Raw genomic sequence first — 22,405 nt, forward strand, 5'->3', positions numbered from 1 at the left:
ATATAATATACATATGTTATACATAATATACATACACATACATACATATTTATATTTATACATATGAGCTTAGGCACTTCTTGGGAATGAGATGTTGGCTTATTCTCATTTCAAATCTTTCAGTATTTCCAGAAAGTGGATTGTACCGCCACAATACCCCACGCTGGAGAACCCCAGGAGGTGAGTTATCGGGGGAAGCAGGAGATGGGCACCACAAGTTATGTTGTCACAGGAAAAGGCTGTGAACACAGAGGTACACAGATCACCTTAAAAAAAGGTTTCATGCATCCCCGCCCAGCTGCAATGCCATCAACTTCAAATATCCCTCTGAAATGAGCTTTATGCTCAGCTCCCAACGCAGACTCCCTTGATAGGATAGGTTCTCCTCTCCCTGAAGGCTTCTGTCTCCTGTCAGATCATAGTTTCCAGACTGACACTCGTTTAAATTATCCCCTCTTTTTAAATGTAACCAAGATCCTGTTTACTCTTCAGCATCTCAATCCTGTATTTACCATGACCCAAAACAGTGTCACTTATGATTTGCAGCTAAGCAACTCAGACAATATTCAGATGCAGGTAGAAGGTATCATCTAAAATGTATTAAAATTCCTTAGTACTTAAAACATTTTAATCAGAAAAGGAAATACTTGATTATACTGAGTAGGATTGACTTCTGGCAGCCCTGTCAACACAATAAACTGATAATTCATGACATATAGGCTGCAAATCGTATAATGTACCATATGACATTGGAGAATATTGTCCTACTTATTTTCACAATATTTAATCACAATAATATACTTTTTTTTTTTTTTTTTTTTTTTTTTTTTTTTAAGGTATTCATTATGCTCTCTGGTACGATCCAAAAATTACTGTTATTTGTGGATACAACTGTGTTCATTTTTATTACCTGTTCAGTGAATTTGTTACTACTTATTTTTAGATATTGACACCATGACAATGGGTAGAGTCCAAGCAAGCTGGGCCTCCACTGTAGAAGCTGCTGGGCAAAATGTTCGTTAAACGACAATCCCAGTTTGAGGGGTGGCTTTGGGCAGAAGAAAGGTGGGGCTAGCCTGGTGGGAAAAATAAACCCAGAGAGACCTGATGTTGGATCACGCAGGGCTGGCAGCATCACAGAGCCATGAAGCATCAAGTGAGTCAGAGAACCCAAGAAGCCTCCAACCCTGCTCTTGGAGTTCAACATCTGAGAGACTAGAAAAGCACTGCAGCTGGATGAGAACAAGAGGGCTTAGGAGAAGCCAAGGAGAAAGAGGAACAAAACCAAACCCTATACACAATCAGGAGTTATACTGGAATAAGCACTATTTTTTAATTCAAGAGCATTAATTTTCAAGACTGAATTTCCCCATGGAATGTCACATTATACTTCCCCCTGCCCCAATTTCCTTTGCCTGTTGTACTGAGGGCTGACCTGTAAGGTCATAACCCAGCAGATGTTGCCCCGCTCATAAAATGACACCTTTCCTCTGTGGCTAACATGAAGATTCTCATAATTTGGAAGCACAGATATCTAGGTCTTGGGTGTACATATTCAGCAGAGTCAAAATGCCAAAAATCTATATTATAAAATATCTGCAGTGTCATAAAATTGACTTTAATTTCTAAAGCTATTCTTTTAGGGAGAATTAATGTATCAATCTATGCTGTAATGGTAAAGTACACTTTCATTCCAGTACAGCTGCATCTACAATTAAAGGCTTTATTCTTGCCCCTTTGGCTCAGCTGATATTTGGGAGAAAGACAGAGAAGGGAATTGGATATATTTGATATGATCCTGTTTATTTCTCCAAAGAGATGGAGCAATGTCCCCCCCCCCCCGAACTACACATCCCAGCGTGCCCCGCGGCCCCGCGCAGGCGCCGGGCGAGGGGCGGGCCGTTGCGACGCGGCGACGCGGGCGGCCAACGGCGGCGGCGGGGCCCCAACTGCCGGCTTTCAAATCCTCCGCCTCCCCCCGCCCCCGCCCTCTCCGGCAACGGCAGCGGCGGCGCGAGGGGGCCTGGGCCGGCGGCGCGCGGAGGTGACGGGGCGGGAGGGGGCGGCCGTTAACGGAGGGGGGGGCCGTGAGGGGAGATGGGGCTCCTCGGGTCGCGTTTGTAGCTCCCGGTGTGCTAATTGGCTTTTTGTCTCTTTTTTTTTTTCTTTTTTCAAGGCTTTTCTCGTGGGAGAGGCGGCGGCGGGCCGGGCGCTGGTAGGTTCGCCTGGTTGGGGCCGGCGGGGTGCGGTAACGCGCGCCTCAGGATGTGGCGGCGAGCCGGTGTGGTGAAATGAGGACGGGAAAGAGGCAGAGCCTAAGGGGAAAGTGCGCGGGGGTTTAAGGGAAGGAGGAGCCGAGGGCGTGAGTGCACCTGCAGGGCGCCCAGGATCCTCACAGGAGGGCGATGAGCTGCTCTGAGGTTGAGAAATGAGCCAGGTGGACGGATCTCTGGACCTTATCCATCGTTTATTCCCATAACGTAAGGACTTTGTGGACAGGAGGACATCCTTTCCTCCTTGATGGACTATCAGGGGTCAGGAATGTCCATCAGCACGGTGTCTGTGACCTAGAAGAAGAGCAGTAAGTTACTGGAGCATCTTCTGGTTGGTAGCACCTACCTGAGAGAGCAGCCAACCTAAAAAGGTGGTGTTGGCGGTCCGTGGAGATGGCTTTTACTGTGTCCAGAAGCAATACGAGGGTTAATGAAAGCTGAAGAGAAGCTCTACCCTGGGGGAACTGAAGGCAAATTCTTCACAGCTAGGTAGCAGGAGTAACGGGTGGATGTACAGCTTTCATTTAGGGGGTGTTTTAAAACCAGTGCTGTTGCGCATAAAGAGCTGCATAATTATGGGTCCGCTTTGAAGTCTGACAAGAATGGAAGGGTCCAGTTTTGTGTTGTTGTAGGAAAAGGATTTTCATCCCTTTCTGACACACGAAGCCTGTTTTTATGTCACTTCTAAGCACTAGTTGCATGTAGGCTCTTATCCCACTGGAGGCGCAACCAAAAACCGTGCTCTGTTTGTCCTGCTGGGTGAATGGAGGCCAGACACTTCACACAGTGGATGGTGTTCATTAAATAATGGTGAAACTACGTATGGGTGGCCTCAAAGTGGAACATTCAGTAATCTGTCGTCAGTGTAGGATCATCCTGCATGTGATAAAACTGTGGGACATCTGCAGAGAAAGAGAACCCATAAGAGCTTTGTGTACAACGCTCGTGATTTTTCAGCAGCTAAGTGGTTGTGGAACTGCTGATGTGGGCACTGCGGGGTTTATCGCTGAAAAGGAAAAACTGTTGTGTTTGCTCTAGCTTGGTTTAGAGAACAGGAGAAACGTGCAGCATGTATAATTAAGGGATGTGGTTTGGGGAGAGAGAGGAATGTTACATTTTAATTGTGGAAGTGTTGCACGCAAGACTCGCGTCTTAATGTGGTCATAGTCAGTGGTTTTAGCTACTTGTTATTTATGAAGTGTAACAACTCCAACAAAACCCAAGTCACTTCAGTATTGGAAGAATCAACGCTGTCTGGTGGGCTTTGAAATGCTAATCTAGCCTGGCTGTTGAGAGCTTTGGGGAAAACACTAATGATGCTGAAAGCTCACTTAGATATCTCGGGAACAAAAAACACATTAATGTTTAAATAAGGATGATTATTAATGCAGATTATGTTTTCTAGTTTGTGTTGACAGTTTCTTTTAATTGACAGCTCTTAACATTGGGAAAGCAGAAAAATGGCATCAGAAGACATCACCAAGCTAGCGGAGTCACTTGCCAAAACCAAAGTGGGTGGCGGACAGTTGAGCTTCAAAGGCCAGAGCCTTAAACTGAATACAGCTGAAGATGGTAAGAGAAAATATCTTTGTGTTTGGGAAGTGTCTCCCTGCCATTCTAAAGTCTTGTGGTAAACCTCCCACTTGTCCTGTGTGGCCAAGTTGTCATAATATTAGGTGTGATACAAGGGTTATGTGGCTACAGCTGCTTCTGATAGAGACATTTCCTTCCCTTCTTGTACCCTGCTTTGACCTGGTACCCTGGCAGCGCTACAGCTGAGGGAATTGGGGTTTGGCTTTTTCATGTGTAGTTATTTTCTTGATGCTCTCTCCCAGTGCTTTTGACAATCACTGTGCATTAAGAGTTAGTGTTCCTTTTACACACAGTAAGCAGGTGCATGATAGCACTCAGAGCAAGTAGATGTTTCAAAGACCTGCATCAAGGAATGGGCTGATACACTAGTCTGCTGCTGTAGTCCCTTTTCTTTCCAAATTCTGATCTGTTAGCCTTGTTATTGTGGTGTTGTCAATTTTGTTTTCCTGGGACGTTTCTCTAGCTGGTGTATGTGTTTCCCAGTTAAAAATGTCTTACAGTGACAGGCAGTGTGGTAAATATCAGTAGAATAAGTGTATATATTTAGAGCAGCGTTTCTGCCACGTGAAGAAACAGCGTGTTCTTCAGAGATATTATTTGTTGTGCCGTGTACCTCTGCTATCGACTCCGAAGGTGGTGCTTTTTATATGCCATTCTAATAGTGCGAAGCCACTGAGCTGTGGGGAAAGGATTTGGAGTTTGAGAATGACAACAAGTGCCAGTGACAGGGGAGAGCCTTTTCCATTGTCTTGCATAGGAAGACTTTAGTCAAATTGTTCTGCCTTGCAATGTTTGCTGACCAGACATGTATTTTTCCAGTCAGTGCGAACCTGATCCTGTTGATGGGGTGCTGATTGCTGCTAGCTTTTAGCTTAGTCCTCATGTCTTAGTTTGGGAGTGCATACATCTATAATGTGCTGAATGGCGGAGGAATCAAACTTACTTTTGCAAATATGAGAATGGCTGTGTGATAATAGAACTAGTAATAAATTATGAAAAAGGATGGTGAATGGAGAACTGTCTCTCTAGTGACCTGACACTTTAGTTCAGTTCTCCGTTGCTGTCTCGGGATTCTTTCAGATAGTGTTGCTCAGCTCTTTTTGCTAAGGGTAGAACTGACCAAGTATTGCTGCATCAGTGTGTTACTGTGGCACCTAAGATGATAGTTAAAAAGCCAACAAGACTTTGTGCTCTTTCTAGCCGAAGAAGTGATCAAACAAATTGAGGAATTTGATGGCCTGGAAGCACTGCGTCTGGAAGGCAACACGGTGGGTGTGGAGGCAGCAAAGGTTATTGCCAAAGCCCTGGAGAAGAAATCAGAGCTCAAGGTGAGACCCTCAAGTGGGTGATGGTGGAAGGGGAAGAAGTGCTGTAGAAATAGCAAAGGCCTATCTGTACTCTTGCCATAGCCTGCCTTGAGTTAGCCCAAAAGCTTGCTTCGTTCTTCCAGTGTTAGGAACAACCATATGGAAATGGCAGAACTTGAAGACTTTAGGATAGCGGGAGCACTTCCTGCATTCCTAACGCTTCCCATTCAGAAGGCTTCCAGTCTTAAAGCTGGGAAGCTGTGCAAGGAAGAGTCTCTTTGCAGAGGCAGCATCTACAGATCTTGTTTACAAAGACCTGTGGCAACAAAACTTAAGTTCTAATGGAAAAGCCGGCTCAGATATTTTGGACAACGAGGCTTCATACATGTATAATGCCTGAATAATGAAGAAATAATGGAGGAAATGCACCAGGAGGTTTTTTGGTGTTAAAGCTATGTTTCCCCACTACTGTCCCAGCCTAAAGTTAGGAGGATGCTGTGCTGCTAGAGGCACTGTTCTTTGTAGGAGAGGAATATGAAACACTGATTCACGTTAATCACCCAAGTGTGGCTTTTCAAGTAAGTCCAGCTTGATGAGCCACGTACCTTAGTAAACTCTATGTTTCTAATGTATCCTTCAGTTTCCTGCTGTTTTTTCCTTTGGTAATTTTCTCAGCGGAAAAGAATTCCAGCTCAAATGCAAGCAACAATCCTTGTATAATGTTATTTACACTATGCATTTTGGTGGCTTTACATCCTTCTAAGAGAAGTAATTGTAACATCAGTTCTCATAGCTCCTTAGCACAACCAAATGACAAGCTCAGAGGAAGGCAGACAAAATTAAGGTGTTCACAGTGATGTAATGCAGCTTGTATGTGTAAACCTCTGTACAACTGTGTTGTCCTACATATTTTTAATGGTTTCCATCTGTATGTTTCTTATTTTAGAGGTGTCATTGGAGTGACATGTTCACTGGGAGGCTAAGATCTGAGATCCCTCCTGCTTTGGTAAGTAAAAACTAGATCTGAGACTTCTGACTAATATAACTTTTCTCACCTGTCATGTTTTTTGTGGGAGTATGCTTTTGAGACTTTGTTAGCACAGAGTTTTTCTCTATCCTGTTAACACTAAGTGTCTCAGAATACATAAGCGATTTTTTTCTCTGCTTCTGTATAAGGTGGGGAAGAGCTGATAAAAGGCCAAATGCAGTTCTCTATCAGTGAAGAAGCTTGTCCCTGGGGAAGATATCTTCATGATCTGATAGGCAGTATGGGAGCTAAGCTTTCTAAATAAAACCATATGGCTGTTTCTTCCAAGAGCATTACAGAGCTCAACCCCTGAGCCTTGAGCTCTGTGGAGCAAGAGCATGAGGCACTTAACAGAATGAGAAAATACTTCTTTAAGCAGCGGAGAGGGGAAACTTGCTTTGAAAATTGTGTATTTGACCTGAAGAGATGGGATACTTCTTGATGACTGCCTTGCAGTTATCTTCAGCTTCATTTGCAGAGCTTCTGCTCTGGCTTTAGCTGTGAAGTTTTATTTCCCCGTGCAGCTTTGCAGAATGTCTTCAAAGTGGAATTTTTTTGCAGCATCACTGGCTCACCTTACCGCTGCAGTGCTGCTGTCAGGAAGAGTCAATCCACTCCCTCCCTCCCACCCCTGCCATCTGTTTCCTTGCAGATCTCTTTGGGGGACGCGCTCATCACTGCTGGAGCCCAGCTGGTGGAGCTTGACCTGAGTGACAATGCCTTTGGGCCAGACGGTGTGCGTGGCTTCGAGGCGCTGCTGAAGAGCCCTGCGTGTTACACCCTGCAGGAACTCAAGCTCAATAACTGTGGCATGGGCATTGGTGGTGGCAAGGTGAGGGCTGTCTTCTTATTGGGAGTGAGGTCAGAGCCAGGACTTGGCTGCAGACTTGTCTACACAGAATCACAGGATGGTTGAGGCTGAAAGGGATCTTTGGTGATTGTCTAGTCCAGCTCTCCTGTCCCAAGCAATCGGAACAGGTTGCTCAGGGCTGTGTCTAGTCAGGATTTGAACATCTCAAACGAAGGAGACTTTGCAGACTCTCTGGATAACCTAACCCAGTGTTTAACAACCCTCAAAATAAAAAGGGGTTGTGTGCATTTATCTGTGTTTAAGTGCAATTTCCTCTGCATCTATCTGATATGTTTGTGTCTGACAGTCCCACCACCTTCTCCCAAAGCCTGCCAGTAGGCTTTCTTGGCTGCAAGTGCATATTGCTAGCTCATGGTCAACTCCTCTCCCACCAGGACTCCCAGGTTTTTCTCTGCCAAGCTATTTTGCCACCATTTGGCCCCCAGCATATACTGTTGCATAGTGCTATTCCTCCCTAGGACGTGGCATTTACCTTTCAAGTTGGTGAGATTCTTGTGGGCTCACTTCTCCAGTCCGTCAAGATCCCTTCCCTCTGTGTTTATATTGATAAATTCCTGAAATGGAAAAACAGATGAGCTTATCCTAGGATAGGAAAACAGGTCTATCCTAAACCTTAGATTTCATGTCAAGAGATCTAATGTCCTTGGATGTGAGAGAGCAGTATTGCGAAGCCTAGCACTGAAGGATGCCTGTTGGATGAAGCAGGAAAACCAGGACTGACTGTCATTGTCATTATCACTAAGACCCTCTATGTTTACCTATTCGCAAATTGAATGTTAATAGATATAGCTCAATGTGTTACCTGTTCATGAATCAAGTGTTGTAGTAACAGTTTTATTGTATACCCTACTGTAGAAGCAAGTTTATTTCAGCATGTCTGAAGTATTGCACGAGAGCTGGATATAGAAAACATTTGGATTCCTTCAGAATGAGATGCTGAGGTAGGATAAACTACTTGTGCTTCCTGTAGATACTGGCAGCTGCTCTGAAAGAGTGTCACAGGAAATCGAGTGCCCAGGGCAAGCCTCTTGCTTTGAAAATATTTGTGGCTGGCAGAAATCGTCTGGAGAATGATGGTGCCACTGCCCTGGCTGAAGCTTTTGGGGTAAGTACCAAACCAGAGCTTTGTGACAGCAAGTTGGAGCAAGGTGTGCTGAAGTGCTAATGTCAAAGAGAACATGCACAGTGCTTGCAGCAACTTGGAGGCAGTGGCAGGCTGTCTGTTCACTGACTTTGATTGCAAATCACAATGCTGTTTGCAGAAACTGCAGTCTTCAAGTGTGATTAGAATTGATCACTGAATGTTTCTGTGACCTAAGTTTCCAAACACACAACTAGCTGCTGTGTAAAGTTGAGGGAGGAATAGGCATCTCATGAGTAATTTACCGTTGGTCCTGTTGCTTCTCCTCCTTCTGTGCTGATGGAGGTTATCTGGCACTGTGGTAGGAATAACAGGTGATCAGGTACCAGTTGTTTTTCTGGCTAGTTGTTCAGTCATCTGGCAGAAGAAACCTGTTTATTTTGCCAGGATCATCCTGAGAGGGCTCTAAATGGTGTTTAGCTTTCTCTAGATGACACTGTCGACTTACATTTTTGTCTCAGGGGAAAGTGTAGGTCTTAATGAGGTAAGTATCATATCTAGTGATGTTTCTTGGTCTGTCTCAGGGTTGTTACACCACAGATAGGGAACTCTTTGAGGTACCTAGAACAGATATGCTAGCAGGACTCTTGGAATCACAGCTTTGTATTAATCTGACACTTGCTGTGAGCCTGCAGTTTCACTTAAACTTGTGGTATAATTGCTGATAAATAATTCTGTGCAGAAGAGCTAATGGACTTTTACGTTGCAAGAAAACAATTCTGAGCAAATCCTAAAGAGTGGAGCACTGTACTCTTGAGCTGGAGTATGTCTCCTAACAGTCTTTTATTCATCTTCATCCTTTCCCAGATTATTGGGACTCTGGAAGAGGTCCATATGCCACAGAATGGAATCAACCATCCTGGCATCACAGCACTGGCCCAGGCCTTTGCTATCAACTCACTGCTTAAGGTTATAAATTTGAATGACAACACCTTCACGGAGAAAGGAGCTGTGGCCATGGCAGAGGTGGGTTGTTACGAACAATTAATTTGTTTGTCATTTATCTCCTGGTCTCTTCAGATACAGTTAGTTAGCATCTACATGTGGGTTGGTGGGGAAGTTGGCCTTCCAGGAATGATATGACACTTGATTACTTGCATGTCTATACCTTCAAATTTGTGCTGTTGCAGACTTTGAAGTCACTACGGCAGATTGAAGTGATCAACTTTGGAGACTGCCTGGTGCGTTCGAAGGGTGCTGTTGCTATTGCGGATGCTGTTAAAGAAGGGCTTCATAAATTAAAGGTACTGCCTTCTGCTGTTTAGCTTTGAATTTCTTGAAAATGCTGTGTTTCCAGTTCCCTGGTTTTCTGTCCATTCTCCTACTGCTACTGATTATTTTAAGGTGAGATTCAACTCAGTGCCACTCTATGCTCATAACCAAAACCAAAAGCAATAACCTGTAGGTCAGAGGCATTAGCATACCCAGCTAAGACTATTCTACACAGAGGCATACCAGGGATCTGCTTAGGCTCCACTTGATGGTTTTGAAGCCAGTGCTGTTCAAGAAGTCTGATAATGCAAATAATACCTGCTTTGAGAATCTCAGAGGGGCACGAGAACACACTGAAAAGTCCCTCCTCATAAACATCTTGTAATCTCTTAATCATTTAATTATTTATACATCTGTTGCCTTCCTATGTTAAGGTATGTATCAAAGATCCAAATGTTTTCAGTTTTTTTTGGGAGTACCATAGCCTTCCCTATCACTATTTGCACATTACCGGCATTTGACAACATTCTAGACAGGCCTAAGTCCAGTCAGTAGTATAAGTAAACTAGAATCTCTAGAAACACCTCTCACAGGTCACCACTGCCCTGGGACAGATGCTGAACACAATTCCTTCTCTTATAAGCTTACAGTCAGAAACAAAAATCTAGCTGAGTGCTAACATTTATCTACGTATGTGAATCTGGTACAGAAAGTCGTAGGTACTTTGTGGTGTGAGATCCTTTGCTCAGGCCTCTTCTGGTTCCACTGGAATTTATTTCTGAATCTCCCAGGAAAACTTAAGATTTCTAATGGAAGTGTTTATGTAAACAGTCACAAATGAAATCCTTTTTTTTTTTTTTTTTTTTCCAGAGCAGAAGTGGTTAAGGGAGAGTAGTATGAGGCAATAGTAGCTGATTCATTCTGTTCAAGGACTACTTCCCTTTTGTTAATATTAAATCTCATCTCAGGAAAGGATTGATGGAACTCAGTGTGGAATGGTGGGGGATGGTGCTTGGCAGTTGATTAACTGTGCTCTTACTCATCTGTCCACACTGTTTCTATGCTGTCTGTCTTTATCAGATGTAGTACCAGTTGTAGCTTCTTTTGAAGGTCTTAATGTGCAGTGTAAGTGTTGAAAGGCAAATGTGCAGTTCATTTAGTGCAGTAGCTACCCTTCTTCAGCAAGACTTGCTGGTGTGTAAATGCTGACTTAGTCATGTGACTGGCAGCAGGGCTTTGCTGGTGTAGTGTACTCATCATAATGGCACGGTCTTCGTGACTTTTTTAGTTAAACACTTAACTTCAGTAGTGCTGCTTTTAATGATGGTATGTCTCAAAACACTACTCTTAAGAGGCAGAGATACCTATTGTTTTATTTCCAATGAAAAATCTTTTTTTTTTTTTCTGAGAACCTCTTCAAATGAGAATCTTTCCAGAAAGCTTGTGAGCATGTGAAACTTACGGGGATAATAGGTATTACAGGAATTTGGTAAACAGAGGTTCTCCTGCTTCTTAGGAACTGAATTTGTCCTTCTGTGAGATCAAACGAGATGCGGCTCTGACTGTTGCTGAAGCTATTGAAGATAAGGCAGAGCTGGAGAAGCTGGATCTCAATGGTAAGTAAATTTGCTAGGTAAAAGCACGTCTAGTCTGATCCCCAACTAGAAACGACTAGGAAAAGTGTTGACGGTATCACCTATGCTAGTCTTGCAATTTTCAGCATTTAAAAAATGAAACGTGAGAGTAGCTGAACTTGGATGACGCAGGGACAGGAAGTGATTAGATCCTGAAAGCTTTGTTATGCCATGAACTCAGTCAGTTATTAAAGATAAAAAGCTTCAGTATGTCTTGTAAGGGAGAAAGACTGAATTGATACCCATAACTCTTCTCAATAAAATGTTAAATTGTTCAATGTGATCTCAGATATTTAAGAAATGTAATTAAAAACCTCGGTGTGCATCTCTGCGGAAGAATAGGAGACTTTGATCACTGTTGGCTTTTTGCCATTCATACCTTAGGTCTCTGCATTTCAGTGGTGCTGGGCCATGGATTGCTGAGACCTAGAACTGTTTATAGACCTAGAAGGAAGTTTCTCAAAGACATACTGAGTAATTAAGGCTTTTGCCTGTCTCCAAACATTGTGTAATGCCTCAAGAACAAAACTGTGTGCATCTCTTAAGTCTACTCCCTTTCCCCCCACAAATCTAGGTAACTGCCTGGGAGAAGAGGGATGTGAGCAACTGCAGGAGATCCTTGAAGGCTTTAATATGGCATCTGTGCTGGGATCTTTGAGGTAAGCAGGGCACCAGCGTTTAAATTAGAAGTGTTCCATTAATTTTCATTAGTATTTTCATTCACCTTCCTAGTTTACAGTAAGAGCTGTAACATTGCACATGGATGTTGGCTTGAGTGCAGTGTCGAGTACCGTTAAGGGATTCCCGAAGCAGAATAAGTGTCATACCCCATTTTCATCAATGGAATTATCTCGGTGTTGGTTATTGACTGCGTTCTTGGCTCTTTGCTCATCATTGTCAAGTGGGTGACTGAAGCCTGAGGTGGCCTCATAATCTGTTGTAGGTGGAGATGTACTTCTTGCAGCAAGACTTGAGGGGGGGGAGGCTGCTTTTTAGTCCTTTAAGGGAAAAAAAATAGATGGGTTCTAGTGTATAGGCATTGCAAGTATGTAATTGATGTAACATGTAAACTCTCAAACCTTAGTGATGATGAAGGGGAAGAGGAGGATGATGAAGAGGAGGAAGAAGAGGAAGAAGAAGAAGAGGAGGAAGAGGAGGAGGAAGAACAGCAACAGCTTAAGGAGAGAGGACAGGGAGAACAGGACTCACTGACTCCTAAGAAGATAATTGAATCACAGGTAAGCTATCTTCAGTCTCCTTGCCTGGTGGAGAATGAAGGAGGAAATGAGATCTAGAGTGAGTTTGAACTTGAAGTGCTGGCAGGAGTTTGCATGCCTGCCTGTGTGGACTGGCTCTGTGGTAACAAGCAGGAGGATAACATACAGGAAATAAAGAAAATGGGTGACTTGGAAACTTGTTTAATTAAACTGTCCATGTGCACATGTGGAGGGAAAAGGCTGAGCAGCCATTGTGACAAACATGGGCAGAGTCTCCCCATCTCCAGAAAATGGTGGGAACCTTGTATATGCAATGCCATGCAGTCATGATAGCATATTGTGGCTGTTGCAATTAGACTCATTCCAGCTTCAAATAGTTCTCAAATTTAGACCCGATGTGCCTTTGTGAGTCAGACATGTGCCTTTGGTACTGTACCAATTTATTTGCTTCTAAGAGTAAGCTTGAGATGGATTCTGCCTGTTTCAGGATTCAACTCCAGTGCCATCTCCCCCTGTGGATGTTGCCACGTTCCTTGCTTTCCCGTCACCGGAGAAGCTGCTGCGACTGGGACCAAAGTGTTCTGTGCTGATAGCTCAGCAGGTTGGTGAGACAGTGCTTTGCTCTACTTGATTCTTGGCGTCATTTAATTCCCAGAGGTGATAACCTTCTCCTGAGTCCTAGCTTTGCATTTTCTTGCCAGTAATCCTGAAGACCATTAAGGAAGCTGTTGATGTGGTTAATGCTTATACTGGCACCAGAGGTTCTACACAGTAACTTTGTTTCATAGTTTCATAGTGTTGCTTATGCTTTGTAGTATGGCCAAGAAAAAAACAACTGATATCGGTCAGCTGGAAGCCATAATTCTTGTCACTGCCTTGCAGAGACCTATCTTCTGTATCTGGCTAGCAGCTAACTTAATGGCTCCTGACTTATTTCTATTTTTCTTTGTCTTTCAGACAGATACATCTGATGTAGAGAAAGTAGTTACAGCTCTCTTAAGGATATCTTCAGTCTTCAAAGATGAAGCCCCAGTAAAAACAGCTGTGCATGAAACAACAGGTGACTGGGCCTTTCTCCACTTCAAGATGCAATGCAAGGGAAGGCCTCTGGGGGCCAGGCCACTTGATTTTTGTGACCCTGGCAGCAAGAAACCCCAGATAACACAGTACCAAGTTGTGCCATGCTATTGTACAGAGTGAAAGTAGAAGCTCATTCTGACCTTAGCAGCTTTTGTGCTTCCAAAGCCTAGTGAAGAGTGTCTCTTGTAGTTGCTGTCTTAGTGGACCTTTGTTGCCCTTACCTGCATCTCCTTGATGCTGTCCTGTCAATAGCCATTAGCTTTGTGTCCCATGGTCAGCATTTTTTCAGGACTGTTCATTGAAAAAGTATTTTGCAGGAAATAGCTTTCCAGTTTCTTATTAAGAGAGGATAAAGAGAGGCCTCTTATTTAGTGTCATTTCTTATCAGTCTGAAATCTCTTTAATCTCTTCAGGAAGCAAAGATTTGCATTACAACATGGGACAAGGCACAGAGGTTGACATACAGCAAGGGACTGTTCCTCACTGTATATTACAACCCAGTTAGGTCTGATTTTTTGCATGGGCTAATAATATCCCTTCATGTTCTCACTTAGAAATGGAAATTCTTAACAACTCCTGGGCAAGTTACCACTGTCTTTCATCTTTTTTTAAATCCCCCCAGTAGTATGTTTTTCCTGTACATGAGTTACCTATCAGTACTGTGCAAAAGAACTGGATCAATTACCTTTAAGGCCATTTAGCCTGAATTATTGAAAAAAATAAAGTGCTTAATTAGCAATTTATTCATTTGGAATACATAAACATGGTGAAACTGTATTGTCTATACAACAGTAATATAATAGAGTTCCCTGGAGTTGCATGTGGGTCCAACCAGCCAAAACTAATCAGTTAGCATTTCACTGAGCGAGTGCTGGCCTTGTCTGATGCCTGTTATGAGTTGTTTCCAACAAAAAATAGAGCACAGGATGTACACCTTGTCTGAAGTCTGCTGCAGTGGGTTCTGTCATTCCAAGACACCAGAACAGTCAGAAGTCAAGATGTGTGCCTTGTCTACCTTGTAGACAAGAGAGGATAGAGCACTGGTTTGCCCATAGCTAACAGCAGAATATAGGCCCAAGAGAGCCCATAAAGGAACTGAACAACTTCTCTCATTCCTTTTGATTCCTAGTGAGAGGTGAAATCTTGCTGGCCTTAAAATTTCAAGGCTTTAGCTCTTGCTGCTCTATTTCAGCTAATTGTTTGTGTATGTATGCACATGTGCATGCAAGTTCAAAGGCACAGAGTGTTTTGTGGTGCATGAGACTGAGGTCGCATTGCATTAGAAACTTAACAGTGTGGGGTTTATTTTTTTTCTGTGTAGGCCTTTGTATCAGGCCTTATATTAATTATATTAAGGCACTGGGTTTTGTCTGAATTTCAGAGGTTCTACCTAGTCCTGTAGAGACAACTAGGTTCTTAAGGCAGGTTACCTCCCAAAAGTCCTTCAACAGCTTGTATTCCCTGAGGTCCCATATGTTTACCACAATGCATTTGTTTCTTTTTCAGATGCCTTGATGAGGAAAGCCTTCACTTCTGCCACATTTAATTCGGATGCGTTTGTCACAAGACTCTTGATCCACATGGGACTCCTTAAGGTGAGGAAGCAGGAAAGAGTTAAGTTATGGTCTGCTTGGGCTGTTGAGGACCAGACTGGCTGGGTTGTGGGTAATTATGTTGCCATGGAAGCAGCTGGGTGCCTGTGCATGCCTGATGCCCAGGGACAATACAAAGTCTGCAGGACCAGCAAAAATTGCAAATTGCAAGATCACATTAAGATGAAGGTGGTGTCAGCTTGTTTTACCTCTTCTGCTTAATGTGCTCTGCAATCTCAATCATCCCCTAGAGGTAGGGAGGGTCATGTGAGAGTCTGTGCTGCTGGACTGTGGATTCTTACAGATGTCTGTAATAATATTGCACGTTAGACTCCTAGACATATTTTTAATTAGCATGGTTCTTTAGAGTATCTTCTGGTAGCATGACTGAAAACCAAATACCCAGCTACTCATGTTTGATCGGTGGCATTAAATTTTATCCTTTGGAGTGTCTTTGCTCCTCACCAGTGTCGAATACATCTTTGTATGGAATAAACTTCCTCATGAGAAAGGGTGGAAGGGTCAGTAGAAAACCTGCAAACTGTGTCAGACTGCCTGTAGCTTTAATTTCACTGGGATGACTTGGGGAGAGGTTCTGTCTGCAGATTTAAGAAGTACTTTTACCAACTTGTACTATGAGGTCAATGTTTCTGAAGTCCTAGAAACTGAGAATGGAAGTTTGGACCAAGACACTTTTAAACAGCAGAATATCTATAACTTATGTTATAGCAGCCTATTCTTAATTAGGTTTATTGATTTCCTTCCAGTAATATTCAGTTTAGGGAGCAGAAAGTTGTTGACATGCTGGATACGTGTGTTCCAGTTCTCACGTCTACAGAACCCGAGATGGCTTTCTGCTCTGCAGAACGCTTGTTTTGGGGCCTACCATCTACCTCTTACCCTGTATGGAAAATAACATGAAGCACAAAACACAGACTTCTGTTCCAGAATTTGCAGACCAGGAAGTGATATTGATAGTAATGCCCTTGAGGATCAGCCAACCAGTTATTTGTCCTCTGTGGTACTGAGAACTGTTGATAAGTTAGGCGTATTTGGAGCAGGAGCAGCTTCCAGGACTTCATCCCACATAGGTGGAAGCACATGAGCAACAGCTGTTATTAGCACCATGAAATATAAGGTCATATGCCTAGGAATTCAGGTCTAGATCCTGTCTATGGAGCGGAGGGCTTTAGTGGGATGGTACTGGAGAAATAAATGAAAACAACTTCAGAAGTAGGGCATGTAGGTTAGCATCATGTTAGGAGCAAGAAGAGCTTGCTTATCGCGTAAGCAGGGGAACAGCAATGGGACTGACAATAACTTTGCCTTATTTGTAATTGTGAAACCAGTTCTGGGGATACTGCATCAAGTTCTGGAGGCAGACTGACAAAGAAGTGGAAGTGGTGTAAAAAATGAACTGTGGAATAATGCAGGAGAAAAATAGTGTAATTAAGGCAACTCAATTTTGATGAAGTCAAGTCAAATTCCACAGAAGAACATTTTGATAGAGCCTCTGAGACTTGTCTGTTTTACTTGTGAATGTGTTACTTCCTTTTCTCCGTTGCTGATGCTATTAATGATTAATATCTAATTGATATATACTAAAATATTCTGGATCCTGCTGTTTTTCAGATGCTGTTGCTGGGAGGTTATAGAGTTGGTTACCTTTTGTCTTGAGGAACACTGTACAATTTTATTTCCTACAGTGTATGGGAGCACTTTATTCTACAGAGGATTCATTGCCTTTCTCAGCTATAGTGAATTAGATAAAATAGTGATTATCTGATGCTTGATTTCTGTCTTCTCATCCTTTTTTTTTTTTCCCAGAGTGAAGAGAAGATCAAAACTGTCCCAAGCCTCTATGGTATTCTTATGACTTTGAACCATATGGTCCAGCAAGATTATTTCCCCAAATCCCTGGCTCCAGTTCTCACAGCTTTCGTCACAAAGTGAGTATCATACCTGTCAATGCAGTCTTCTCCATGGGAGTTAGTGGGAATTAATAGTTAGTTTACAGGTCAACTGTTCTGTTAGAACCTAGGAAATATCTATTCTGAAAAAAAGGGTTAATTTTTTCATAGGTTTCTACTTTTGTCTTGCTTACTGAAGTTTGCAAGGTTTAGAGCAACACATCTTGATGGAATGAGCCAGGCAAGCTACCTGACTAAGAAGCAGTAGGAGAGCAAGTAGAGCTCTACCTGCTTGGTCACACTGTAACACTGAAGACTAGCAGATCAGAACAGTACAAAACACAAAGACCAAGTATGTTACTAGAAGAAAATGTTGCTACTGTGACAGCAACAGGGTTAGTGATTTTTTTTTTTTTGAAAGCTAAATTGAGAGCGTAGGTATTGAAGAAACTGCTTTAACTGTCTGCTTCTGTTTAATATTACTTCTAGTACAGGTATAGAATCACACCATTTTAGTTTCTTTAATGTTGTAAAGCATAGCAAGTCCAACAGCTGTGGGAACCATCCATCATCTTGATTAAATCCGTGTGAACTTCAGCATTTGAATTAGAAGAAACACCCCAAATAATACTTTTCTTGAGAGAGGAAAAAATAAATACTTCTATTCAGCAGTCAAGGGGAGGAACAGTCCAGAACTGTCAAATTAGCCAAAAAAAAAAAAAAAAGCAGACATCTGAAATCCATTTGGAATCTGGTGGCAATTTGGTTCATCATGGACAATGTGCCATATGGGGCCAGGACAGCTTTTTAAGGTGTTATAGGACAAGGCTCAAGCCTTCCTGATTTTCATGGTGTGGGAGTATGCAGAAGCTTGAGAGTTTGTGCTGCTGAAGGGCAGGGACATCAAATAAATACTTTGTGGCTGGTACAAAACATGGACAAGAGGGATGCAGTCAAATATTGGCAGTCAGTCCTTTCTTAACTCTGCTAGGATTGGAAGCAGGCTGCTGTGAAAGGGAAGAAGAATTTTTTGCAGACAGTGGTACGGCTGAAGCTGTGGAAGCTGATGCATGGTAGTGGCGTGTGTCTAGCAGTCAGCTGCTCTGAGTTTTGGAGAATAAAACTATGCAACTAGCTTGTTTACATGTGTAAATGCTACCCTACAGGCACCTGGGGTGGAACAGTTCATCTCATGTCCCCTCTTTGGCTTGAGCAGACTAGCAATTAGGCATTGTACCCGCCCATGGTCCTGTGCTTTAGCAACTGAACAAATACACCTCCAGCTTGATCTTTGTACGCTTAAGCAAGAAGCATCAGGAGTTGCCATGTGGAGTTTTCCAGCTAACAGGATCTCTGCTGTTTCCTTTGCTGCTAATAGTGGCATTGCTGACCAAATGTATACCTACAGCATAAGGATCCAATACCAGCCTTAAAATAAAAAGGCTGAGGAAGGCAATGGCTTACTTCTTTATCAAGTGCTAATTATGCAGAGCCAGCTTGATCAAAACTAGTTCTGCTTACTGTCTATCAGACCTAACCACTTCAAACAGGATTTAAATCACCTTGAAGTGGAGAATACACTAAAGGGGGCTCTGCTTCACTGCTTTTGGCCCTTCTAATGCTTATGTCAGACTGCAGTGCCTGGAGTAGCCTTGTAGCTCAGCTTATGCAACCTTTGGGAAAAAAAATCTGCACGCAATGGACACTGTCCCCCTGTGTTTGTGTGTGTAAACTGGTCCAAGGCTCCAGGCCTGCAAAATACCAATAAATGTTTTTCATCTGTATGTGGAGGAGTAAAGTAAGTGAGTTGGACAGGGTGTGATGATATCACAAGGAAACTTACGTCCTGTGCAGTGTAATGAAGCTAACAGTAGGTGTATACAAGCAATATACCTTTTGTGTTTTATAAATTCTTAAAATGCTTTCCCTGAGGGAACAAGGAGAAGAGCTGTTAAATCCTTTGCACTTGCCTGCTCAGGATCGCCAAAGTCCAATTAAAATAGCTTCTTGATTAACCTGTGCTCTCTTGTTGTTGATTGGAATTGAATCAGAACAAATGACATCCGAACTGTAAATGAGACCTCTGGTTAATCTAGTAATCTGCCGAGCTCCCGTGGGCTCCATTCCTACAGCAAATCTACATCCACACGGTCAAACCCATGAGTCAGTTGGCTGCAGTTAGCCGGTACGCATTCCTGTGATATTTTCTAGGTATTTCCTTTAGGGTTGCCATTAGATCGTGTGAACTTGTTGAGCTGGGAGGTTCTCACAGATGCCAAGGCTAGAGCGCTCCTGCTTTTTGCTGCAAGTGGCTTACTTCTGGAGTAGTCGTTCTCTTCTGTTCTTCGCAGCAGTTTGTGGTGGTGGTCTCTACTCAAAAAATAACAAGGTCATGGGTACAGGCTGTAAGCAGTATCCATCTTCTCTGCTGTCTGTCTTCCTTTTCTTTTCTCGGACACAAGAGGGAGCTGTGAATCCACGTGTGCCTTCCTACAGTTCTTCAGGAGGAAATGCTGAATGTATGTGCACTTCTGTTCTCATGTGACAGAGGTTGCGTTGGTTTGAGGGGAGTTTTTTTATTTCTCAGAGCAGCGGAAGACATTGGATTACGATTCTTTAGTGGAAACTCCCTGATGGGTGGGTGCTGATGGTTAGAAGTTTGTGCTGCTCATGGAAACAGGAGCTGGTGGGAATGCTGGGGAGATTTAACCCCACCTTTACCCCGATGTGACCGTGTAGCTCGCTCGTCTAGTTTCAAGGATCAGTTTATTCTCTCTGAGGTGGACCTCACTACTGCACGCTCCGTGCCAGGCGCTTTCTGCCCATGGGCTGCAGTTTCTGGCAGCTGTTTCTAAGGTGCCGTGAGAGGCAGCCCAGTCAAGTTTCTTGGCTTAAGGGGCAGGGACAGCAGGAGGTTACACTGCCTCTTTGTGAAGACTTAAAAAATTCCAGAGACTGAGTTGCTGTCGGATCAAAGGTAGCAGAGGACTTGGTGAGTAAATATTCAAATATAAGCAGGCACGTCTTGTGTATTTTGGGGGCCCTAAATGATTGATGTGTATGGAAAGTTCCATCGCAAGGAGGGAAGGCAGGGGTTCCTTTCCCAGCCACTTCCTGCTACCAAACATGAGACACTGGGCTGCACAGATGAGCAGACTGCTGCCTATTTTTGTACCCGTGGAGATAAATTCTGGTTCTTGGACGCTGTCTTCCTGACTGCAACAGGAGAGAGAATTTCCTACACCGTGCTCTGAATGGGAGGCAGTGATCTGTGTAGAGGTCAGGGAGTGGTTTAAGAAGAGAGAACTGAGGGGAAAAGATGTAGCTTTTGGAGCGTGCAAGCCCAATGCATTTGAAATTGTGTCTGATACAAAACAGTTTCTAAACTTTGCTGTTTTAAATAATTCTCTTCTTTCCACAGACCAAACCGTGCTCTTGACTCCTGTTCGTTTGCTCGCCACATGCTTTTGCAAACCCTCCACCAGCTGTGAGAGGCAAGAGATGCTGCTGTGCCCTTCCCTCCTCATAGGACTGTCATCAGCAGAGAACTTGGAGCTGCATAGTGGGAGACGATCCTGGAGCCCATGCAGACATGCTGTCCTTTTTTTTTTATTCTCCCTGTAGGAGGTGTGTCCTTCCTTCTGCTTTCATAAACTTGGACAAATCCTGCTGAATTTTTTTTTTTTTTTTTATTCCACTCCTCGTGAAGTGACTCCCTGCTCTGCAGGGCAGATGCTTATGCTAGACTAAGTCAGTGCTGCTCTGAGCTCGGCATGAATTGAAAAGAAGAATCCTTTTCCACTTCCGTAGCATTGGCAAGGGTGTGCCAAGCCTAACAAAGAGCCCAGAAGCGCTCTCATCAGGATCAACCCCGTTGTCCATTTAATTTTATTAGACTGTGACTCCTGCCTGACAGCATCCAGCACTGTGCAGGGGGGAGGCTACGCTGCTACTGCTGCCCTTGCTTCTCCAGGCCAGGGGAGTGCTTGACCCCCTTCTGCTGCTGCCAGGTCACAGAGGGGCAAGGTGTGCTCCCCTTTGCTTCTTCTTCCGAGTCCATTTCTTGAAGGCACCGTGTGGCCGACGCGTATTTCAATATCCTACTCCCCTGCTGCCGTGGCTTGGAATGTCTGTGTCGTGTGGCTGACCCTGGTGGCCATTGCTTAAGGGAGCAAGCATATTTTTATTGTAACTTTTCTGTCACTGCCTGTGTAGTTTCCCTCTTTCCCTCCCTTTCCCTGTCCCTTTCCCTTCTCTTCCTAGTCAAATAGGCTGGGTTTGGAAATGAATACAATCCATGAAGTCTCCGTGGAATATGTGTTCCCTTTCTCCTCCCTCCTCTTCTCCCTTTGGTAAAACAGTGCACTGTTCACGTGTTTGAAGGCTGTGCACATGTATGAGCACAAACAATTGGGGCTGTGCTGAATTCTTGCCATGGAGGGGTAGCAGCAGGTGCCCCTAAACCTCTCTGTGGGGGACTGTTCATCTGTGTGCATGCTTGTGGCACCTACCTGCGCTGCTTCTGAGGACAGAAGCTGGTTCTGCTCCTTCTTTCAAGCCTTTGAGAATCAACACATCTCTTTTTAGGTCATAAAAAAGAAAAAAAAAAAAAAAAAAAAAAAAGGTTTTCCTTCTACTAAGGCTGATCATTCCCTACCTGCTCTTAGCTGAAGGAGACTTCATCATTCATCCTTCCTCACCAGACCTCACACTTGACTACACCATAAATAGTGCCAGTGTCAGGAGAAGTTAATGATGTGGAGTTAGTCTAATACTAATTAATTAATTGGGGGGAGGGGTGGGGGGAAGCAATCTGCCACAGCTGGCAGAGGCCTTCATGCTTGCCATAAATGCAGGAAAAGCTGGTGTTTACTCGCAGGATTTGCAGGCAGTGTTGATGGAAAAGAAAGGGTGTGGGGCACTGGATGAAATAAACTGTGGTATGTGCAAGACCAATGTGCCTGTGCTCTCTGCTTAAATTCCTCCAGGTTCTGGGCCTAGGTGAGATAACGGTGAGCGGAGAGAAGGGGGGGGCTGGGGGAGGTGGTGTGGCTGGCTCCGGCAGCCTCAGGAAAGCAGCACTCTGGGGGGAGAGGTGCTGGCCTTTGGGTAAAAGCTGTTCATGTATGTAGGTATGTTTATTCAGCGCTGGGCAGCACGGGGGAGGGAGGGGAGTCCTGGTGAAGTTGTGTGCAGCTGATGCGGCAACTTGCCTTGGTTTTATGCAGTAATGAGTTACATATTGAAGTTTCACAATTCGCCTATACATACATGTATTCATAACCTGTCCCTGCTTTGTATTAAGATTAGTTCCAAGGAGTCATTTCCATAAACTCCTCCCACGGGGTCATGGGGATGAAGATTGACTCTTCCTCGTCACTGCTAGTTGACTTCTTGTCTTTGCACAGACTCAGTTGCTCCTTGGCTCTTGTCCATCCCTAGGACCAGTTTCTGCCTGGTTCTTAAGATAGGCTCACACTCTTATTAGGAGACTGACCTTGGTAAAGGGGCCCAAGGCTTCTTACTTTAACTAATTTGTTCATGCTGT

At 43.8% G+C, this 22,405-nt stretch overlaps 1 protein-coding gene across 1 annotated transcript; it reads left to right on the plus strand.

The window, feature by feature from the left end:
* Positions 1 to 1,930: 1,930 nt before the first annotated feature.
* Positions 1,931 to 21,535, plus strand: RANGAP1 (Ran GTPase activating protein 1). The gene is made up of 17 exons (XM_084507133.1): positions 1,931 to 2,044; positions 2,177 to 2,215; positions 3,709 to 3,845; positions 5,067 to 5,194; positions 6,120 to 6,179; positions 6,853 to 7,032; positions 8,042 to 8,176; positions 9,020 to 9,178; positions 9,343 to 9,456; positions 10,941 to 11,040; positions 11,633 to 11,717; positions 12,143 to 12,296; positions 12,763 to 12,876; positions 13,233 to 13,335; positions 14,862 to 14,950; positions 16,775 to 16,896; positions 20,279 to 21,535. The coding sequence occupies exons 3-17, from the start codon at positions 3,734 to 3,736 to the stop codon at positions 20,346 to 20,348; spliced, it is 1,725 nt and encodes a 574-aa protein (XP_084363259.1). The 5' UTR covers positions 1,931 to 2,044; positions 2,177 to 2,215; positions 3,709 to 3,733; the 3' UTR covers positions 20,349 to 21,535.
* The last annotated feature ends 870 nt before the right edge of the window (positions 21,536 to 22,405 follow it).

Source organism: Aythya ferina (assembly GCF_964211825.1).
Source record: "Aythya ferina genome assembly, chromosome: 1".
NCBI classification, from domain to species: domain Eukaryota; kingdom Metazoa; phylum Chordata; class Aves; order Anseriformes; family Anatidae; genus Aythya; species Aythya ferina.